This window comes from Micropterus salmoides, unplaced genomic scaffold (assembly GCF_014851395.1).
Source record: "Micropterus salmoides isolate LMB-PRFRI ecotype aquatic unplaced genomic scaffold, ASM1485139v1 Ms_hic_scaffold_8, whole genome shotgun sequence".
In the NCBI taxonomy this organism is placed as follows: domain Eukaryota; kingdom Metazoa; phylum Chordata; class Actinopteri; order Centrarchiformes; family Centrarchidae; genus Micropterus; species Micropterus salmoides.
This window is the reverse complement of record NW_024044570.1, coordinates 34,525,291-34,544,210: the sequence shown is the minus strand read 5'-3', so window position 1 is coordinate 34,544,210 and position 18,920 is coordinate 34,525,291. Positions and strand designations below refer to the sequence as shown.

General features: G+C 40.6%; 2 protein-coding genes across 6 annotated transcripts in view; both read right to left on the bottom strand.

Moving 5' to 3' along the window:
* Nucleotides 1-109: 109 nt before the first annotated feature.
* adat1 (adenosine deaminase tRNA specific 1) lies at nt 110-9,077 on the bottom strand. Of its 2 annotated transcripts, XM_038706939.1 has the most exons (9): nt 8,759-9,077; nt 8,118-8,186; nt 7,710-7,764; nt 7,239-7,369; nt 6,335-6,974; nt 5,185-5,330; nt 3,684-3,783; nt 3,415-3,501; nt 110-967 (listed from the first exon to the last, which is right to left on the bottom strand). In XM_038706939.1, exons 1-9 carry the CDS (start codon nt 8,940-8,942, stop codon nt 835-837), a joined length of 1,545 nt encoding a protein of 514 aa, XP_038562867.1. In that variant the 5' UTR covers nt 8,943-9,077; the 3' UTR covers nt 110-834. The 2 variants fall into 2 exon arrangements, with proteins under 2 accessions (XP_038562867.1, XP_038562868.1); XM_038706940.1 differs by lacking the exon at nt 8,759-9,077 and having other exon boundaries at nt 7,239-7,582.
* Nucleotides 9,078-12,185: 3,108 nt separating this feature from the next.
* The window catches only part of wwp2 (WW domain containing E3 ubiquitin protein ligase 2), a 60,140-nt gene continuing 53,405 nt past the window's right edge, over nt 12,186-18,920 (bottom strand). For all 4 annotated transcript variants that reach the window (XM_038706934.1, XM_038706937.1, XM_038706935.1 and 1 more), the window contains 7 exons: nt 17,225-17,358; nt 16,577-16,717; nt 16,368-16,488; nt 14,637-14,741; nt 14,400-14,496; nt 13,827-13,899; nt 12,186-13,024 (listed from right to left, as the gene is read on the bottom strand). In XM_038706934.1, the coding sequence (XP_038562862.1) occupies nt 12,925-13,024; nt 13,827-13,899; nt 14,400-14,496; nt 14,637-14,741; nt 16,368-16,488; nt 16,577-16,717; nt 17,225-17,358 (771 nt within the window). In that variant the 3' untranslated portion in view covers nt 12,186-12,924. The remainder of the gene's footprint in view (nt 13,025-13,826; nt 13,900-14,399; nt 14,497-14,636; nt 14,742-16,367; nt 16,489-16,576; nt 16,718-17,224; nt 17,359-18,920) is intronic.

Below are 18,920 nucleotides of genomic sequence, written 5' to 3'. Positions count from 1 at the left end.
ATCCAGTACAAGTGTTGTCACAAGCTGAGGCGGACGTGATGACTAAACTGATCTGGATGTGTAAATCTCTGTAGGTCTCTTCAACACACAAAAATAATGTGAACATAAAAAGGTTTGCGTCATTTTCTTATTTAGGGTGAAAAAACATTCAAATGATTTGAGATACATTAATAAGTATCACAAGGTATTTGCAGTAAATGTATGCGTACAGTACAAGGAACACTTAAGCTACTTAAAACAAGACCTGAACCTCTAAAAAACTATGTACTGCAGAGGAATGAGAATGACATTAAAAAGAGTGAAAAGCTTAGATGAAGGACCTAACTGTTGTGCAGAAATATCTCATGTTCCACCTGCCTGTGTTTTCAGAGCACGAACTCCACGCAGCTGCAGACACAACATGTTACAACCACTGTGAAAATAAAACGTTCATCTGAGGACTGAAGAGCGGTCATCGACCTCTCTGAACCGCATGACAGAGCTTGGTGTCCTGCTGTTGCAAACAGAGACATCCTGGGCTATGTAGCCAAACAATATGCATCCATATTGATCAGCTGACCCAACAGGCATTGGGAAATGAACACTGGAGATCTGGAGACCTTTTATTAGAGGTGTGACATGATGATGCAGAATATTTATTATTCAGCAGTATGTTTGTTGTCTTTGGTTTGAAATGTGAGTTTCACAAGCCGTTCCACCCTGATGAAGAGTCAAACTCTGGGAGAGAAACAATAGATGCAGACCTGCAGTTATTTTTGACCTGTGTCCTCCTAGTTCTTGACACGACGGAGCCAAATTTCTGCTTCAGAGTGAGGTTTCAGAGAGAGTGGACTTTCAGTGGAAGAGGAGAAGATCTCTGTCACTGCGTGGCCACAGAGGGAAAGCCTGGCTGTGTAGCTGCTGCCAGGCCTGCTGGTACAACTGAGAATCCTGCTTGTAGTCCCAGTAGGTCTGCAGCTCTGTTCTCCTGAACAGACACAAATAATAAAGAGCAGGAGCCCAGTTATTGCTCACACTTCCTGTGTTTACACGATCATTTAAATAAACGTTCCTGCTTAAAAAAGCTTAAAACACAAGTCATGTGTGTTATATATGAGGTTATTACACTTCAGAATCATCAATACAGGATATTGCACTTCCTATATTTATTGCACAAGGCTTAAAAGTATGTATTTGTTTAGTTTTCACTCTAAAATGATCAAATTCTATCAGTGTGCTCTGAAATGATACAAGTGGTCATTATGCTAGGCAGGAACAATATAGGATGCCTGTTTTTAAAGCCATCGTGGCATAACTTGATCACGCACGAGGCCACTCATTCCTGCTCAGCTTACAGATCTGCCTTCTGAAATACTTTATATTTAACACTATACAACATCTTCGTTTTTTGATTTTGGTTTGCTGTAATAAGGGGATGCAGACACTGACATTAAAGTATACGGCTGGTCATATTCTGTATTTTTCTTATTGTCAACAAAACCCATAAAAAAAGACTAAAACAAGCAAGGAATTGACAGAAAGTATCGACTGTGCAAAGCCTGATATATCTTTTTCCTCTGTACTATAGACAGTTATTTAATTTATTCATTCAGCTGACGCTTTTATCCAAAGTGACTTACAGTTGCTATAAATGTCAGAGGTCGCACACCTCTGGAACGACGAGGGGTTAAGTGTCTTGCTCAGGGACACACTGGTGGATGCGTCAAAGTGGGGAACTGAACCTGGGTCTCTCACACCAAAGGTGAGCGTCTTATCCACTGCACCATCACCACCCCATGGAACTACTTTTTCCCACCAAAAACTATTAATGTAAAACTAACTTACTAAACTATTAATGAGCTGTTTTACAAAATTACTGGGCCTTTTCAATTAAAAAAACCATTATGCTATTTTCCTCAGCTGTTTTTGTAGACTTTTAAGTTGGGCCCCACAGATAGGTTAGGGAAGTCAGAAAGTATTGAGCGACGGATTAACACGGTGTTGTTTTGGTTTTGGTCTTTTAATGCTGACAATCAAATATAAAAATATTGCCACATATTTGTGCAATTTGAGGAAACTATGTGTATTTGGTTGCAGACTTTGTTTTCTGAGCTAACAGCGAATCGTTACAAACAAGCTCCAATGAGAGCTCTCTGCTCTCTGTCTGTTAGCTGAGTTTGCAACACATCTGAAAATGTGGCAAATTCTTGTAAACTCAGCCGCTGGCTGAGAGAAGTGATACCTGCAGGCAGTGTATAACTGCAGCAGAGGGAGGAGGAGGAAGACAGGAGGAAGGACTGATACTGACTGATGTCTGAGTTCTTCATTCTTTCTAAACTTCACCCAGTATTTTCATGTTAGGAATGTGATTTTACTGACATTTTAGTTTCCAGTGAGATCTCATTGAGTGTATATGGTGACTTAGCTGTTGTAAACTTTACTATTGCTGCTGTAGAAACATTATTACGTTATTAAAATACTCAAGTCTAATCTTGTTCTGAAATTATTATTTTTTAAATAATATATTTTTTAAAAAGGCAATTATTTAGTAAGGAAAAAGAACTGCTATAAGAGTAGTAGAATCGATAAAATCCCAACCGTAGCCATCCCTTCTTGTCTCTCCTCACCAGACATAACACTGCTGCTGCAGATAATGTTGTCGTTGTATGCAGGGGCTTGGTGTATTGAGAGGGTGTGTGTGTGTTAAGTTCATCCATGTGTGGTTGGTGCTGAACTGGGATGGGATCAGATTATCTGTTAAATGCTGATAAACAGAGAGACCACTGTTCTACCTTTGGAGAGGATTTTCAGCCATCAGCCCGCACGCACAGACACACACAGAAACACACACACACGCACACAGACACACACACACACACACAGAAACACACACACGCACACAGACAAACACACACACAGACGCACGATGCACACGGAAAAACTAACCGATGAAATACGAGCCCCATACAAAGACACGTCAGTGAAATCCACAGCACACACACAGACAACATTTGTTATGTAAACTCAGTATGAACATAATGAAATAAAAGAACATGACTCTGTTTTCACAAATTTTATCAAGACAGAACTGTGACTTAAGACTAGCCTCAGAGCCGCACTTTAAATGAGCTCTCCATATCGGAGCATTAAAACATAAAACTCAACATTTCCCTGAAAGCCCGTTGCACTTTGTCTTTATAATGCTGTTACTCGCCATGACTGCGATACATAAACGCTTTTGTCTGTTGGTAATTTGCCTCACTGTCGATTCGACACGCTTCAGCAGCAGATGAGAAGAGAGTTACCCAAACAGACAAAATGATAAAAGCCAGATCCGTCATTTGGAGATTTTCATTCGTGTTTTGGGTTGTTCAGATTTAGTTTGAGGCTGTTTCAAACCACAGAAAGATTATGAAAGAGCCTATTGTTTGTTACCTGAGAGAGTCTGGAAGTGCTGAAAAGTCAGTGGCCGATACCAGAGACAGGAAGGAATGGAAAAGCTCCAGTTTACACAGAAGAGACCTAACAACACACAAAAACGCATAAATATAGCTGAAAGTTGTTCTAAGTAAACAGTCTATGGTGATAAAATGCAGTAAACGGTGAATTCTCATTTATTCAAATAAATTTTATTTATATAGCCAAATCCTAACATAACATATTCTTTATGTGATACTAATGTATGATGAGTGTATTGGTTCGACCTGGCTTTAGCTGTGCCGAGATCCTTCTTGGTGACGCCATGTTTGTACCCGTTGGCAGTGACATCTAGTGGCTGCTCCGTCACATTACACCAACTGATGGCTGAAACACATGTAGACTGGATTTAGTAGAGAGATGAAACTAAACTTCAAACACTCAATGAGCTCCTAAAATCTCAATATAAATACTTTTTTCTTTTATAGCCCACAAGGCAAAAACTACATTTCCTTGACTGACCACTTAACTCGAGTATATCATAGCTCTGATAGAGCCCCATGTTAAAATGCCCAACTTTACAGCAGAAATTAACACGTTTACTACCTGCTACAAAAGCTGCACGGAAAGGGGAATTTTTATTATTATTATTGCTATTTACTAGTTTGTTGCTTGTGTTTCATTGTAGTTTTAAATACCTCACTTGTGCCTGTTTCTGCAAGGCAAAAATCAAAAAATGTAAAAAATTTAATAAACTCCACCCGCTCCCTGCTGGTAGCCTACATCCTGGTTCCTCTTACAGCTCGACTTCCTCTCCTCACCTCTTGTTGTCACTTGTTTGTCGATCATACAGTCAATCGTGTAGCTCGCGGATGAGCAGAGACTCAGATGTTGACACAAACATGGGCAATAGGAAGCTGCAGTGCTCCCTATTGGTGCTCGGGGCGGCACTTGACGCACATCATATGACGAGCCATTTAGGCTTCAGAGGGTGAAGCCTATACTCAAAGAATTACGGCGCAGCCCTCTAAAGCTGTGGGGCCCTCTGGTTCCTTTAACTAGCTGGAGAAAAAGCAGTTTTGGAAGCCAAATGAGGGCCCCACCTCCGTCACAGCTTGTGTATTAATTTAGCTGAGACTCAAAGTCTTCATTGCTGCAGAGGAAGGGCGTCTATACTCAGAATGTGGAGTTATGGTCTGTAACTAACCTTCACACCTCTTCATTTTGAATGGCCAGTGGGAAAACTCCAACAATGGTGTCACTTTTTAGGGCTGTCGCCAGCTTTGCAGCAGTCCAGCCAAAAACTGACTTGAATTCAGTAGAATGAAATGTCTGGAAACTGACCTCTGTAGAACATGGCGAAAACGCAGCCAGTGCTGGTTTTGATTATCTCTACCTTCCAAATGGGAACGTTTAAGGATGTGGTTTATGACTGCGAGTGTTCACGTCTTCAAACAGCTGGATGATTTCAGTTAAAGTTGTGAGGGTTTTAAAGTCTTTGTGTTAATAAAGTGACACAATATCCAATACATTTATCTTAAATTATCCAGAACAACGGACGTTGGCGGATGTGAGGGGTCCACGTTTGTTTGGTTTTCAGGCACATTATTTAGCACAAAGTCAGTTTTACCTTTCAGAAAGATCTGACTTTCCCCATAACAATTATGATGTCGATGTTGACAATGTCAATGCTGTTTACAGCCGGAAACCGGTAATTACTGACACCTATATGACATGAGTGCGGCATGTCTGGTCATTCAGACCACTGTGTGCGTGCGACAATCCTACCTGCCCCACAGGGGGAGATGCGTCCCTTTCCGGCCTGGTGTCGAAGCTCGGTCTGGGCCTTGCTGAAGGGGAACTCCAGGCTGGACTGGAGCAGCACAGGTGGACGCACAGAGAAACCAGCAGGGAGGTTCGATACATTAGAGCACCTGGGGGGTACAGGAGGACTACATTCAGTAACGTCCGCCAAGTCTGAAAAATACTCCAACACAGTGACAGACGATGTATTCTCACACACTAATGTCAAACAATTAAGTTACAACAGTTACATTTATAGCCTCCTTCTAACTGGACATTGAAAACTCTCAGAAAACCAATATGAGACCTGTGCACCTAAATATAATGTATATAACGTATACCTCTTTACCTTAATATACAAATACAGCCATCATCATGGTCCATCTGTACTTTACAAGCTAAAATGTGCTGTGAAAAAAATCTATCCAAACAAGGAAAAGATCCATTCAGAAGAAATGGAGCAGAATCTTAATCTGACTATACTGAATTCTACAAAATAATAATGAAGACTAATGAGTGTCTGAGTTGTAAGTGCTGACCCTCGTGAGGTGAACAGTGGCGACACATTTAGGGGCCCAGAGCTAATAAAGGGCAGATAAAAATACACAAGGATTGCTTTATTTTAAGCTGCACTAATAGATCTATTTATATGAATACTGGGTCAAATGTCCCTTTGCAATGTTGCTTATAGGAACTCTCCTCATTTCTACGGATCTTTTTTAGCATCATTTAGCTCAGTGTTTTGGTTTTCCGGTCAGAAAAGTCTATTCTAATGTTGCTCTGTGTCTGCAGGATTAGCAACTGTTTACCAACACAGCCACCATGACAACCTTGTTTCAGTGTCTCACAAATATCTATTAATGCAACTTAAATAATGGAGTCTTGAGAGAATTTTCTTTTATGGGGTTCAGAACTTGTAGCTATACCTCTGGTGGTTTCACCAGTATCTAATTAAGAGTTTAACTGTAACAGCAATAAATCATTTGTCTATGTCAAAAAAATAAATAAGAACAGCCATCGCATTTCCCAAAGCCCCAAAGTGTTCAATTTATCCGACCAACTGTGCGAAACCCAAAGATATTTGATATTGATAGATATCTATCAATTGGCTTATTGTTTCAGCATCACTCCACACCTTGTGACCAAAGCTCTCTGCATAACTTCCTGGCTGAATGGGCACTTCCCCACCACCACGGTGCTGAAGTAGAGCGCCTCCTGCAGGTAATGGAACAGCAGTGCGCCCTGGAAGCCCAGCACCCCCCAGCGGGCCAGCTTGTCACTGCAGGAGAGGGACAGAGTGGGCTCTCCTCGCCCAGGCTTCACCCGGAGCACCCCCGTGCTGTGGTACCCCACCCCAGGGCGCAGAGGGTCCGTTGGGCCGCTCGGGACACACTTGGCCCCCGTTCGGTGAATGTCTAGGACCTGAGGATGCACTCCAGCTCTGTCAGAGGGGCCTCTGCTTTTAATCTCCGGCTGTGCTGAATCTTGTGAGAACGTTTCCACGAGTGTGTCTGCGGAGTGACTCTGTGATGGAGCTTCACTTTTGGATGAATTTGAAAGGAAGGATTGTTTTGTGTCTCTTCTGTCCTCTAGCTTTGTCTCTGCTGTCTGCTGTTCCTCCAGACGTGGCAGTTTAGCGTTTTTCCCTTCACTTGTTTCTTGAGCTTTCCTTTTCAGGTCTCCTCCTCCATCTGTCCCTTCACGGCCTTTTACAGATGTGACCGAAGGGCAAGGCTGAGACTGGTCAGTCATGGGAATGATGGAGGCATCGCCACCTGGTAACACACAAGAAGTTCCAGACTGATTCTGGCTTGGGGACAGAGTTCGGCTATAGCTTTGTGAAGGCCGATATCCAACAACTAAGGAATCATGGAAAAAATCATGCACTACTTCAGAGATCATATACCTTAAATAAATATATCTAAATTGCATTTCATAAATACATGACAAAATATATAGCTTGATTGAAGTCCTGTGGATCTGAGATAAGTGCTGAAACAGACAGCCAGCTAGGTACACTGGGAGCATATTGGACTCACAGGGAGTGTGACTGGTAAAGAAGAGGAAGGAAACCCCCGGCTGAAGCCTCCACTTCCCCCGCTGATCTGCCTGACAGAACACAGAGCTGTCCCCACCACTCACAGCCCTGTGCAGCTCCTGGATCAGGTACCTACAAATACACATGCACAAAATAGTAACAGCAAGGCCGGCCGATAATGATTATCTTTAATGGCGATAAATCTGTCAATTATTTTCTCGATTAATGGATTAGTTGTTTGGTCTATAAAATGTCAGAAAATGGTGAGAAATCACTGTTTCCCAAAGACCAAGATGACGTCCTCAAATGTCTTGTTTTGTCCACAACCCAAAGATATTCAGTTTACTGTCATAGAGGAAGGAAGGAAAGTAACCCGATAAAAATCATATTTAAGAAGCGGGAATCAGAGACTTTTTTTCTTTAAAAAAATTTTCAACCACCAATTATCAAACACCTCAATCCAAATACACACCTGACACATCCCCTTCTGGCAATGACTTCTGCATGGCTGTCATTAAGTACATCACCTAAATGGAGGAGAGAATCAACTAAATAAAAACACACTGATGTAAAGGTAGGTTTTTCAAAAAGAAGACAACCATTAATTGATTTAATGATTTTTTTTACACTGGACTTTTACAGGTTGCTTTGGATATCAGTTTTCCCAGACATTTCTTTTCCCAAAAACTTCACTTTTATGGACCATATATGTCACATTTCAGTCAACCCTTACTTTGAACTCTGCACACACTATAGGAACACCAAAATACAAAAAAAGTGGTGGTAAAGCTATTTGGTCGGGCTGGAAAAATAAACACAGAGTATGCAGCAGGTAAAGACAGAAAACACCAATTATGGTAACAAGATCAAGACCACATACCATTGGGACTCATAGCTGTCTGTCCAATACACTTGGTCCCCGTTCCCAGGGACACAACCTCCTTTTCAACTGGAAAGAAAAAGAAATCAATAGATCATGTCATTGATAACATATTTCATCTTTATACTTCCACATTTTCATATACCATGTTATGCTTTTGTGTGTTCGGGTTTGTTTAGGAGTGTCTAGGTGCTTCTAACATTTACATTATACAGGAATAAAAGAAATCTCCTTATTTTTTTAGTCTCAACATTCAGTTTGTCCTCTGCATCAGACCACAGACTGTATATAAAGGGCGGCATCATTTGGACTGGACCGTGTTATGTTCTCTCTGCAAGTCTAAACTGACAAAGCTGTTGGTTTAGTAGGGCTACATTCACTGAAATATAGTGTAACATAACTTATAGTTATAGTATACTTTTCTTGAATGCCGATTTTACCAGTTTACACTGGCTTTAGCTAAAACTTAATGTTACCGTGTTGTAACATTATATATGGACAAACGACGATACCAAAATGTTATTTTGTTATAAAATATTACAACATTTTGAAAATAATATGACTCCTGCCCAGCGACAGGACATTGTTGACCCTAAGAGAACTTGAAATACTTTGTAGCGCCAATCATCCAGCTGTCCAACCTGTGTCAGAGTTAGCACACCGCGTGATTTGGACCACGGCGGCCAGCAGGGTCCACTCTCTGCCCGGCTCAGGCTTCCCTCTCCGGGGGAGCTGCCTGAAACGCTCGTAGCACAACTTAGCAATTTCATCCGCGTTCACCATGTTAAACCGGACAGGAACGTGCAACTGGAGGCTGACGGGCATTAGTAATAAGATTTATGTTAACGGTAAATATATTTTAAATAGTCACGGTGTCACATGAACATTATACGAACAATGTTTTGATTAAGTTCGACCGAGTGGTCTGCTTGGAGGCATCTCGAGAAAACGAAAAAGTTACTTCCGGGCTGAGCCAAGGAACGCTTTACTTTCACAATAAAGGTCCTTAACTTCAGAACTGCAAATGCCTTAGCAATATTCAATTAATAATTATTATACATAACTCTGCCAGTTGACTGTATGAATCCTTTAAATAATAAAATACAATTCACACATTTAAGAAAAAACTTTAAGAAAAAAAGGCCAGATTAAAACGCCATTCAAAAATAAAAAAATAATAGAACAGTATAGTAATAGTGTAAAGTACACTATAGTTGTATAGTAATAGTATAGTAATAAGTAAAAAGTACTATAAAATACTTTATACTGTATTTATATTGAACTGAATTTTGGGTATAGTGAGTGTTACATAGTGGAGGCTAAATTGTTTATACAAAAGTGCAAATTTAAAATGGAAGACCAGAATCATTGGACATTGCCTGCATGCATCATCTGCATAAAGAGCACAGATTGAGCTCAATTATACTATGAAAATATTAAAGTGATAGTACAGTCAAAACCAAGGGCATCACTTTGTGTTGTAAAGTGTTGGAGACATTAAAGCTCAGATTAGGGGCGTGATGATACAAGTGTGTCACGAGGCTGACTGTCATGAGAAGATTTTTAACACTATTTTGAAGAAATGTGAAATGCTGAAATATATGAGTGGGGATTCTGAAGATTTTGAGAATTAAACACTTAATTTCCGGCATTCTGGAGACATTTTCAGCTCAAATGTATGGTGGAAATGTCTTTATTTATATAACGAGAAATCCAGCTGGTAGGTGACAATTTGTAAATATAAAAATATTACAGAATATAATGCATTAATCAGCAGCTTGTTTTTATTTAGTTACTTTGTTTTGGACATTTCACAATTGTTTCTTCTATATTTAAATTGCATGGCATGTTTTATTATTGTGCAAATAAACCTTTGTTAGTTAACATTTCTTGGTGCAAGCTATTTTTCAGAACATTTTTAACAAATGCTTTCAAGAAGTGATGGGGACATGTCCCCAGCGTCCCAAGTGTAAATGACACCTGTGGTCAAAATATTGATTTAAATGAGTTTTTCATCCCTCAGCTCTATCAACTCAGAAATCACCTTTTCTCATCAAACGGATGGTCTACATATCTTCAAGTTACCTGGACACACATCAGACCTCTGTACTACAGTATGACCTACGTAAAACAGAAACATTTGGAGAGTTTGTACCACATATCTGAACTGACTCCATGATCACTAAATGTCAGTTGCACAACTGAGCAAACTGCAGCATTTCGGAAGAGGAGGAGTGGTTAGTGGAATTGTGTAGGCACCAATTTGATGTGACTGAAGCTTCACCTCAGGTCATGATGCTTGTTCTAACCTGACCCGTGCCTGCTTGATATGGCAGTCTCAGTCATGCAGGTCAAACACTGACTGGCACTCACTGATTCCATCAGTCAAATATGTCTCACATTTAGCAAACACTGCAGGGCTGCTGTTTGGCTGCAGCTACTGGTGCAATGGCCATCAGAAGAACACTGAGGCCCTTTGTGCTCATTGGATCCACTTGCATCTCTTATGCAAAAGTGGAAACTGACTTAGCTCCAAACTGTCATAATTTCTTCTACGGACACACTGAGCTGACACTGGCCGGAGCTGCAGATCCCAGTGCATTCAAAACTAATGAGTTCAGAGTTGCAGAGGAATACCACTCCATTCAAAAGAAATCATGAGAATATTCCAATTCTGAAAATAAAATAACATATTCAAGAAGGTTAAATGATTAAACAAGTCCCATACTGCTTTTACTATACATATACACTATATACCATGCTGTACTCCACAAATATATTTCACTTGCTTTCATCAGGGTGGTCCAGTCATACCTCAGTGTATTTGAGGTTGTTTCTTGTCACTTTATAAACAACCCACTGATAAGCTATGTGATCCGTAGCCTACTCTGTGACACCACTCTTACTTATGAAGCTGCAAACTGGACAGCTGGTGATAACAATGGTGTGAAACATTAGTTTTTATGGTCATCTTAAAATCTATATTTTCAATTACGATCCTGCCAGTCAAACCAGCCAAATGTGTAGGAAAAAGCGTCTCGTTCTGCCACAGCTTTATCCACATTCACAGTCATTACCCTTTTAACCGTTCTTACCGGTGTGTACAAATTCAGCATTAGCTTGTAGGTCCAAAGGCAGTGTAATAACGCATCACCATTCCCAAATTATCCTAAATCTTTTCAAGACCAATATTCAAACTGCATTGGTAAGTGAAATAAAACGATGCAGATCACATGCTATAGCAAAAAAACAGAGGTGTAAAAGTTCTGTTTTTATGGAGTGAAACAGTAACAAGACTTCAGGATGTTTGGAGTTACTCTATTCTGCCTGCCTGTTAGTGGGTTTCATGCGTGCTCTTTATGCTCCTGTCAACCTTCACATAAACACAGGTGTCAGGGGCAGCAGCTTAGCATCCTTCTTTCTATTCACTCATTCATCATGTACTTGATGTGCGTATACTTTTAGCAACGTTAGCTGCACAGCTCTTTAGATGGCAATGTCAGTCAGTTTGGTCCAGACAGAAACATCTCTATTATAACTATTTGATGGAATGGCATGATCTTTTGTACAAACATTCACGGTCCCCAGAGGATGAATCCCAGTGACTTGAGTGCCACTGTGAGGTTGACATTTGTGTTTGTGAAATGTCTCAGCATCTATTGGATGGATTGTGTTTATGTTTTTGTTACAGTGCTAACATGCTAAACTAAGATGGTGAACATGGCAAACATTCTACCTTCTCAACAACATTATGTTAACATTGCCATTGTGAGAATGTAAGCATGGATACATTAGCATTTAGCTGAAAGCACCACTGTGCCTACAGCCTCAGTGCCAACACCGGGAGTGAATGGGGTGGTGATTACCGCTTAGGGCACACACACCATCTACTGTAAAACCTCAATGAAAAAGGCCTTTTGTGTTGTCATTTGCTGTTTTGGTGGATGAACAAAACAAATCTCATTAGTTTAAATGACAAGACTGTTCAAATTGCATGCCTTATTCTGGTGAATATAAACTCTGTACATGTCACATGACCTGTCTATTCAAAAAAAAGCATCAACACAGTCAAGACTGAAATCTCATTTATTTTAGTTATGTACAGGAGAAAAATGCTGAATTTCACAATTAACAGAAAAATAAAAAATAAAATCACATCTCCTCTGTCTAGCCTCTGTAAAAGAGGCGCACTAGTTCATGATAACAGCACTCTGTTTCAGACACACATGCACTCATTCACCGCCTCTCTTTCCCCCACATCTCTCTCTCTCTCTCTCTCTCTCGTCACTTTAAAATTAAAGTTAAAAAATGTAATTCTCTCTGGTAGATATGTTATACTGCATTTGTGGGTAGCTGTGCTGTTGTCGTTAGACGCTGACGACATTAAAACTATCCTGTTGTCTGGTTTTGGTGCGTTTCTAAGCAGTGAGGACAGGTGTGTGTGTGTGAGGAGGGGGAGGGTGAGACTATAGTCAAATATAATTCTCTGTATGTGCCATCCTGTCCTTCCCACATAGACATACACACAATTTAAATGCCTATACACAATGGCATTAATGTAAGCAACCACACACACATACACACAAGTAAGCATTCACGCTCTTCCTCTATGTTCTTGTGTCTCCGTCTCCTAGCTCATCATGATTATCCCATGATTCAGTTCACAAATAGGACCCTCCCACAGGCGAGGGGCTATAGATGACAGGTGATTTCTCAGCCCTGTGATTAAGAAATGCAAATTAATAACAAAAAACTATCCCCTTGAATCCACTGTTCTCCTTTAGCCGTCTTGTCTCAGTTTACTGTGTCACTCCTGTCCAAACCCCTCCGTCTCCTCGATGGCATACAGGAGTTTCTCTCGGAGCTGCTCTAGGCTTCTGTAGGGCGGCAGATCCAGGCGATTGAAGCTGGGGGGAGGAGACAGGCAGGTCACTATTAGTCATTCTCTCTTTGTGGATTCACAGAGTACATCGAGTCTGTGAGCTGTGTGAGCCATACTAAATCTAAAGTCTTCTGTGGCTGCTGCTAGTTAAAAGATGCTGGAGGTGAAATCTTGAATATGAGTTTTAATTTTCAGCGACAGAGTCTGCCATTCCTGTGCTGGATTCAAATGACCTACCTACACACGAGGGACTCACTGGACATGATGCAGCATGTAATCCAGTGCTACTGTTTGTCATTTTATGTCGTTGATATCAGGCCTCACTGTTAACTGTTCACTCTCCTACAGCTGTATCAGAGCTGTAGTTAAGTTACTGCTGATGCAGTGTAATGATGAGAAAAGATTTGAGGCATCTTGGCCCTGGAATAAATACAATTATACAAAAACTCTCATACCAGTTAAGGGTTTTGTGGATTTTTTTTCAACTAAGCAAATTTGGATATAGGCAATCGAAACAAACAAACAAAAAACTACCAGGTTTTAGAAATGGCCAACAGTCAATCTAAATGTGTACTTTGTACTGAAGCAGGTTACGTTATCTAACAGACCAGTTCTGGATTGATGTATTTATTAACAAACAGATAAACAAATGTTTTGAGCACTGGAATTCATCCTCCTATCTAAGTTTAATGGTGCACTTGCTAGCTTTTGGGAGCTTTCAGGCGCATCATCCACGTCTTCCTCTTAAAGCACATCACTCAGCAACACTTGGGCCTTTGATTATATATGCTGCACAAAGTTTACCAACAGATGAGGCAGCAGCTTACCATGTGTGGCTTCTTGGAAGCCAAGTCTCCTTCCCCACCTTGTCTATGCAGAACTTCTGGGGACCATTACTTCCTGCAGAGGTTAAAAAAAAAAAGAAAAACAGTGTAATTTCATCAAATGTCAGCTTGATTTTGTTTCATCATAATTGTCTTCGAAATGGAAACACCTTAATGAAATTATACTGTAAATATGGATACAAAAGCTAGAGTTAAAATGATGTGTAATAAAACTAATAGGTTGTGAATTTACCTGTAGCCTACTACAACTGCTCACACAGTACGTTCAGTATGATTGTTCTTTTTAACAGAAATAGCCATTTCATCCACCTGTTAAATGTTTTTTCCGACCTATGTTAGGCTACTGTTAATGAAAAGTAACGTACATTTTTCACATTAAACGCCTACGGTACAATAATAGAAAGGTTGGGATGCTTTTAATGTGAAAAATCTGCATTCGTAGACAACACTTATGTCACAGACATCACTTATGTCAAATATTCTTATTTCACAAAAGAACAAAGGCAGTGAACAGTCCTACATGTGTGTCGCGCTGTGTGAATCAGTGTTGTGTACCTATGAGCTCAGCGAAGCCTCCGACAGGCAGCCGACAGGTTCCTGTTACAAACTGAAGAAGACGGATTCTCTTCTCGTTGTCCATCTCTTTCACCACCTGCAGGAACACAACTCCGTCACTCACTGGGCAAACTCACCTCAGTGCTCATACACACAGGAACACATATACTTCATCACAGCAGATGTGTGTGTGTTCAGATCATGCCTTGTGCCCACTGAACCACGGTGTGTCCCTACCTGCCAGAACCAGTGGATCTGCTTGCTGTTCTTGGTGTAATGTCTGTAGATGGTGTTCTTCTGCCAGTCGGCCAAATCGATCTCCTGCATCCCACACAGCATCAGCTGCAACAAACAAGATGACATTTACACTCCAGTCAGTGCAGATGTGTGTCCTTTACTCTTCATATTTGTGTTTGTCTGACTCATCAGTGGGCAGGGCGCTGAAAACAGGGAAATACAGTATGTCCCAGACTAATTTAATTTACCGTTAGTTTCTGCTGGGACACAGACTCGTTAAGATGAAAGCTCATCTGCAGGTGGAGTCAAGGAGAGACGAGCAAATTGCTCCCTGAAACTCATCAATTAGCATCAGGAACAATTTACAAACTAATTCCTGGCCGGGATTCACTAAAGGTTACTTTCAGCAGAAAACCTTTGGCTCTTGTTTGTTGGGAGAGCTTAACTGACGACAAATACGCAGGAACACATAGTACAGGTGATTTGAATTAGTATGAACTTTCTTTCTCGTTCACCTCCTCAGTTTTTATGTAGAAATCGCTGATGGTGATGCTGCTTAGTTCATACACCCCTGAATTTCAGTTAATTCAAGTCAAGTAGAACGCTATTTGTCCCAAGAGGAGCAATTAGTTTTGACTTTGGATAATTCTCCCAGTAGATATGAGAATGTGAATGTGAACTTACAGACGATCTTTTCAAATTTGCTTTTATCGAGAAACGTTCACTGTATTTCCCCTCACCCATAGTTTTTAATTTACTGGTAATTTATGTTGTGGAATTTGTATCTAGCTGGTGAGGGATTAATCAAATAATTGAGTAACAACCAACCGTTGTCTTAGAAGAATTTATTAATAAAAGAGAATAAACAGAGAAGTACTAAAACACATATACAGCTGGTCGAGAGACCTGCTGTCTAGGGCAGCTTTGGGCATCTGGCCCCAAGCAAAGATGCATAATCATTTACACAGCCTAAGTTTCTATGTTTTGGGGAACAGAGATCCTCTCTCAGCCTTGAATGCACATTCCAGGAGAGGAGAGGAACAACAAGAGAGAGAAAACACCAAAACAATCTCACTGCTCTGACATAAACACTAGTAAATGTGGACAGACTAATATGAGAATTACAGGAGAGGAAAGGTTAAGGATAAAAACACAATACATATGTATCTATAATCTAAAATATATCTATTTAAGCCATAACAAATTAGTAATAATGATCATATTAAAAGATCACACATAAAAGACTAATTGTAAGAGGACACAATTTTCTGCCATAACAATTTCATTTTAAAATCTCCCATTTATTTGTCTCTTTTAAGAAATAATTTCTGCTGTTTCCAATTGCTTGCATCTGTGCTACATCTTTTTTGAATGACAGTTTTATTATTATTATTATTTATCCAATATAAGAAGAAATTCTCTTGTCTGGAAGTACCAGAAAGCTAAATTTAGAATTTTTATACCATTGGGTATTGTAAACAGTAAAATAAGGAAACATAGCTGACAAAATCGGTATTTCTGTCAATATTAAGGAAAAATGTAAAATCAAAGTCCATTAACCATCACCGCTGGGCAACAAAACAAGACTGCTAATAACTGGATTCAGGGAATGTTTATGAAACGTTAAATTCATTACCTTTCTTCTGATTTTCAAAAAGGACCTTGTTTCATCGGTTTTCAAACACTGACAAACCTGCTGGCTCTCCCCCCAGCCCTCCCGCTCCTTCTCACCTCCAGCTCCTTTTCGTCGAAGTAGCGAAGCCACTCCAGAGGTACCACTTCGTTGAAGCCGTCCAGGAAAGCTTTGGTCTGCTCCTCCACTCCACGGGTGAACCTCCAGTCTGTCAGCAGGCTGAAGGAAGGAAGAGCAGTGGGTTTTTATGGTTCGGTCTCGGTCGCTGAAATCATTTCTCTGTCTGTAGCGGCTCATGTTAGCTTACCTGATGTACTCTTCCTTGTTTTCCTCGGTGACCAGCTCATTCTCTCCGTCGTCTTTCAGCTGGTGAGTGGAAACCTTCCCGAGGATCTCCATGTCTTGTGCAAAATACAGCTCTACGCCACACTCCTCCAGGTTGTTCTCTCTGGACACACACACACAAACAGAAACACAAGCTAAATATGTATAATGCAGTGGCCTTTGTTACAATTCTTCCAGAAGAAGAGCCTTTTCATTTTAAAATCACTAGCTAGCCCACCTTTTAAGCGGACAATAGTGGGTTAGTGATTTGTTAACTTCTCTGGGACGGAGAAAATCAGGCTCTCACTGTTTCCCAAGCGTGTTTTGGAAAGACTGAATTTCAAGCCATTTTTCCTGTCGATAGTATGATAATTAAGTAGCAAACCGTTTTAATTATTTTTTTAACATGTAATTGACTCATTTCATAATGACCTACACATCTGGGTTGTTCTTGTCCTGTTTCTTTTTTTCAATTAAACAACGAATACAGAGAGTTATTAAAAAAACACTGAAGAAGAAATGAGGCCTGGAAAAATGCCCTTTTAGAATATTTTCCACCACTTTCTACTGTTGTGAGCATAAAAGAACAATAACACACACATGCAGAGGTAACCCATCCTGCGTTACTTACTTGACCCACATGATGGAGTTATAAAACTCAGGGTCTATGGACTCCAGGTCTTTCAGTGTGGGCTTCTTGTCCAGCATTCGCTTGTAGAACGGCAGCGTGAAGCCGGTATCAATGAACTTTCCATGGTACAAAGCCTGCAGGGAGAATTTGTTTCATTAGAAACCACAATGAGGAACGTCACCTGGTCTTCACATCTCAAATTCAGAAAGAAACACTGTTGGTTCTCTAAACCTAAATGATATGGCAGGGTTGGTAAGCGGGGGGAGTACTTTTCCCCTGCTGTAATTTTGTGATATTAAAGTGTTACTGTGACATATGGTTTAAATTTGTTATTGAGAAACTACACATATATTTTTCTCAGTCGCTCAGTATTTGTACTGATGATTCACCGGGGAATGTTTCTTGCCCATTCAAGCGTTATAAATGCTTTAACAGCCAGCCACCATTACACAGAACATGAATGGACTTTTTATTTCTGGATAACGGCATCCTGATTTAATTCTTCTCCTGTCGAAATCATTTACCAGCACAAACTCCACACTGGCTTAAATATACATGGCGTTACAGGGACAAAACAACAACTGATAATTTATATATGTATCACAAACACTTATTTTTTCTCTACAACTACAGCTGCAAATGATGACAGATGTGTTGTTTCTGATTGGTCCGAAGGGAAATTGACTTGTTTGAATTGTAGCTGCTGCCATGTGTACATTTGACTTCCAAATTAAATTCTGGTGAATTCTTCTCGACCCTTCATCCTTATTCTCATGGGGAAAACTACAAGGAGTCACTGAGATCAGATCAAGATACTGAGACAAAACGCCAGGCTAACTGAAACTCATGTGTGTGCTTAGCACAAACACATTCAAACTGCTTCAAACCAAGTCATAATATTTCTCCGGTGTGTGTGTGTGTTCACAGAGAGGTAGGGTGAGTAGCCTCAGTCAGACGGAGCGGTCCACAGAGGGCTCAGAGCTGTTATGAGCCAAGAACAACACAGGCGCCCACTGACTGACTCAGTCACAGTCTGTTCTGTCCTACTGTATCCTGACTGACCATGTGTCTGTCTCACAGCCAGCGAGACACACACACAGGAGGATTTATAGACAGAGGAGAGGGTGTCAGTGGAAAGTGAGGGGCAAAGATGGAAGGTAAAGAAAAGAGAAGGGAGAAGGAAAAGGAGACAGTAAGAGGGTTTGGTAGCTGAGACTTGGTAGAGACAAGCATCTTTATAAGGCAAGTCAGCAAAGTGCATTTTAGGACTTAATATAGGCAGCTGCTGGCGGGTGTGGGCTGGGTGCGGCAGTGAGGTCATGGTGTGGGTGAGGGGTGGGGTGGCAGACGGAAGGAGGGGTGGAGGGTGTCGGTTTTGGGGCCTACAGCGTTCTGGAGTTGAGCCCAGAGAGAGAGACATTATAGTACATACTGTACAGCATGTATATAGTGTAGACTCTGAAGGTTAAAAAGTATAGAATTGTACACATTTTCAAAACAAAAAAAGGCCCCCACCGCAGCGTCCTTTAACCTTTGTCATTCCGTCTGTCCATATCTCCAATGTTGCCATCAAATGCCCAACAAATATAACCATAAAAAAAGAAACCATGTCAATGGAGCAAGTGAATAAGAGCTGGGCTTCACAAAATCCATATTTAAAAACAACTCATAAATATGTCAGCACACACATGAGGAC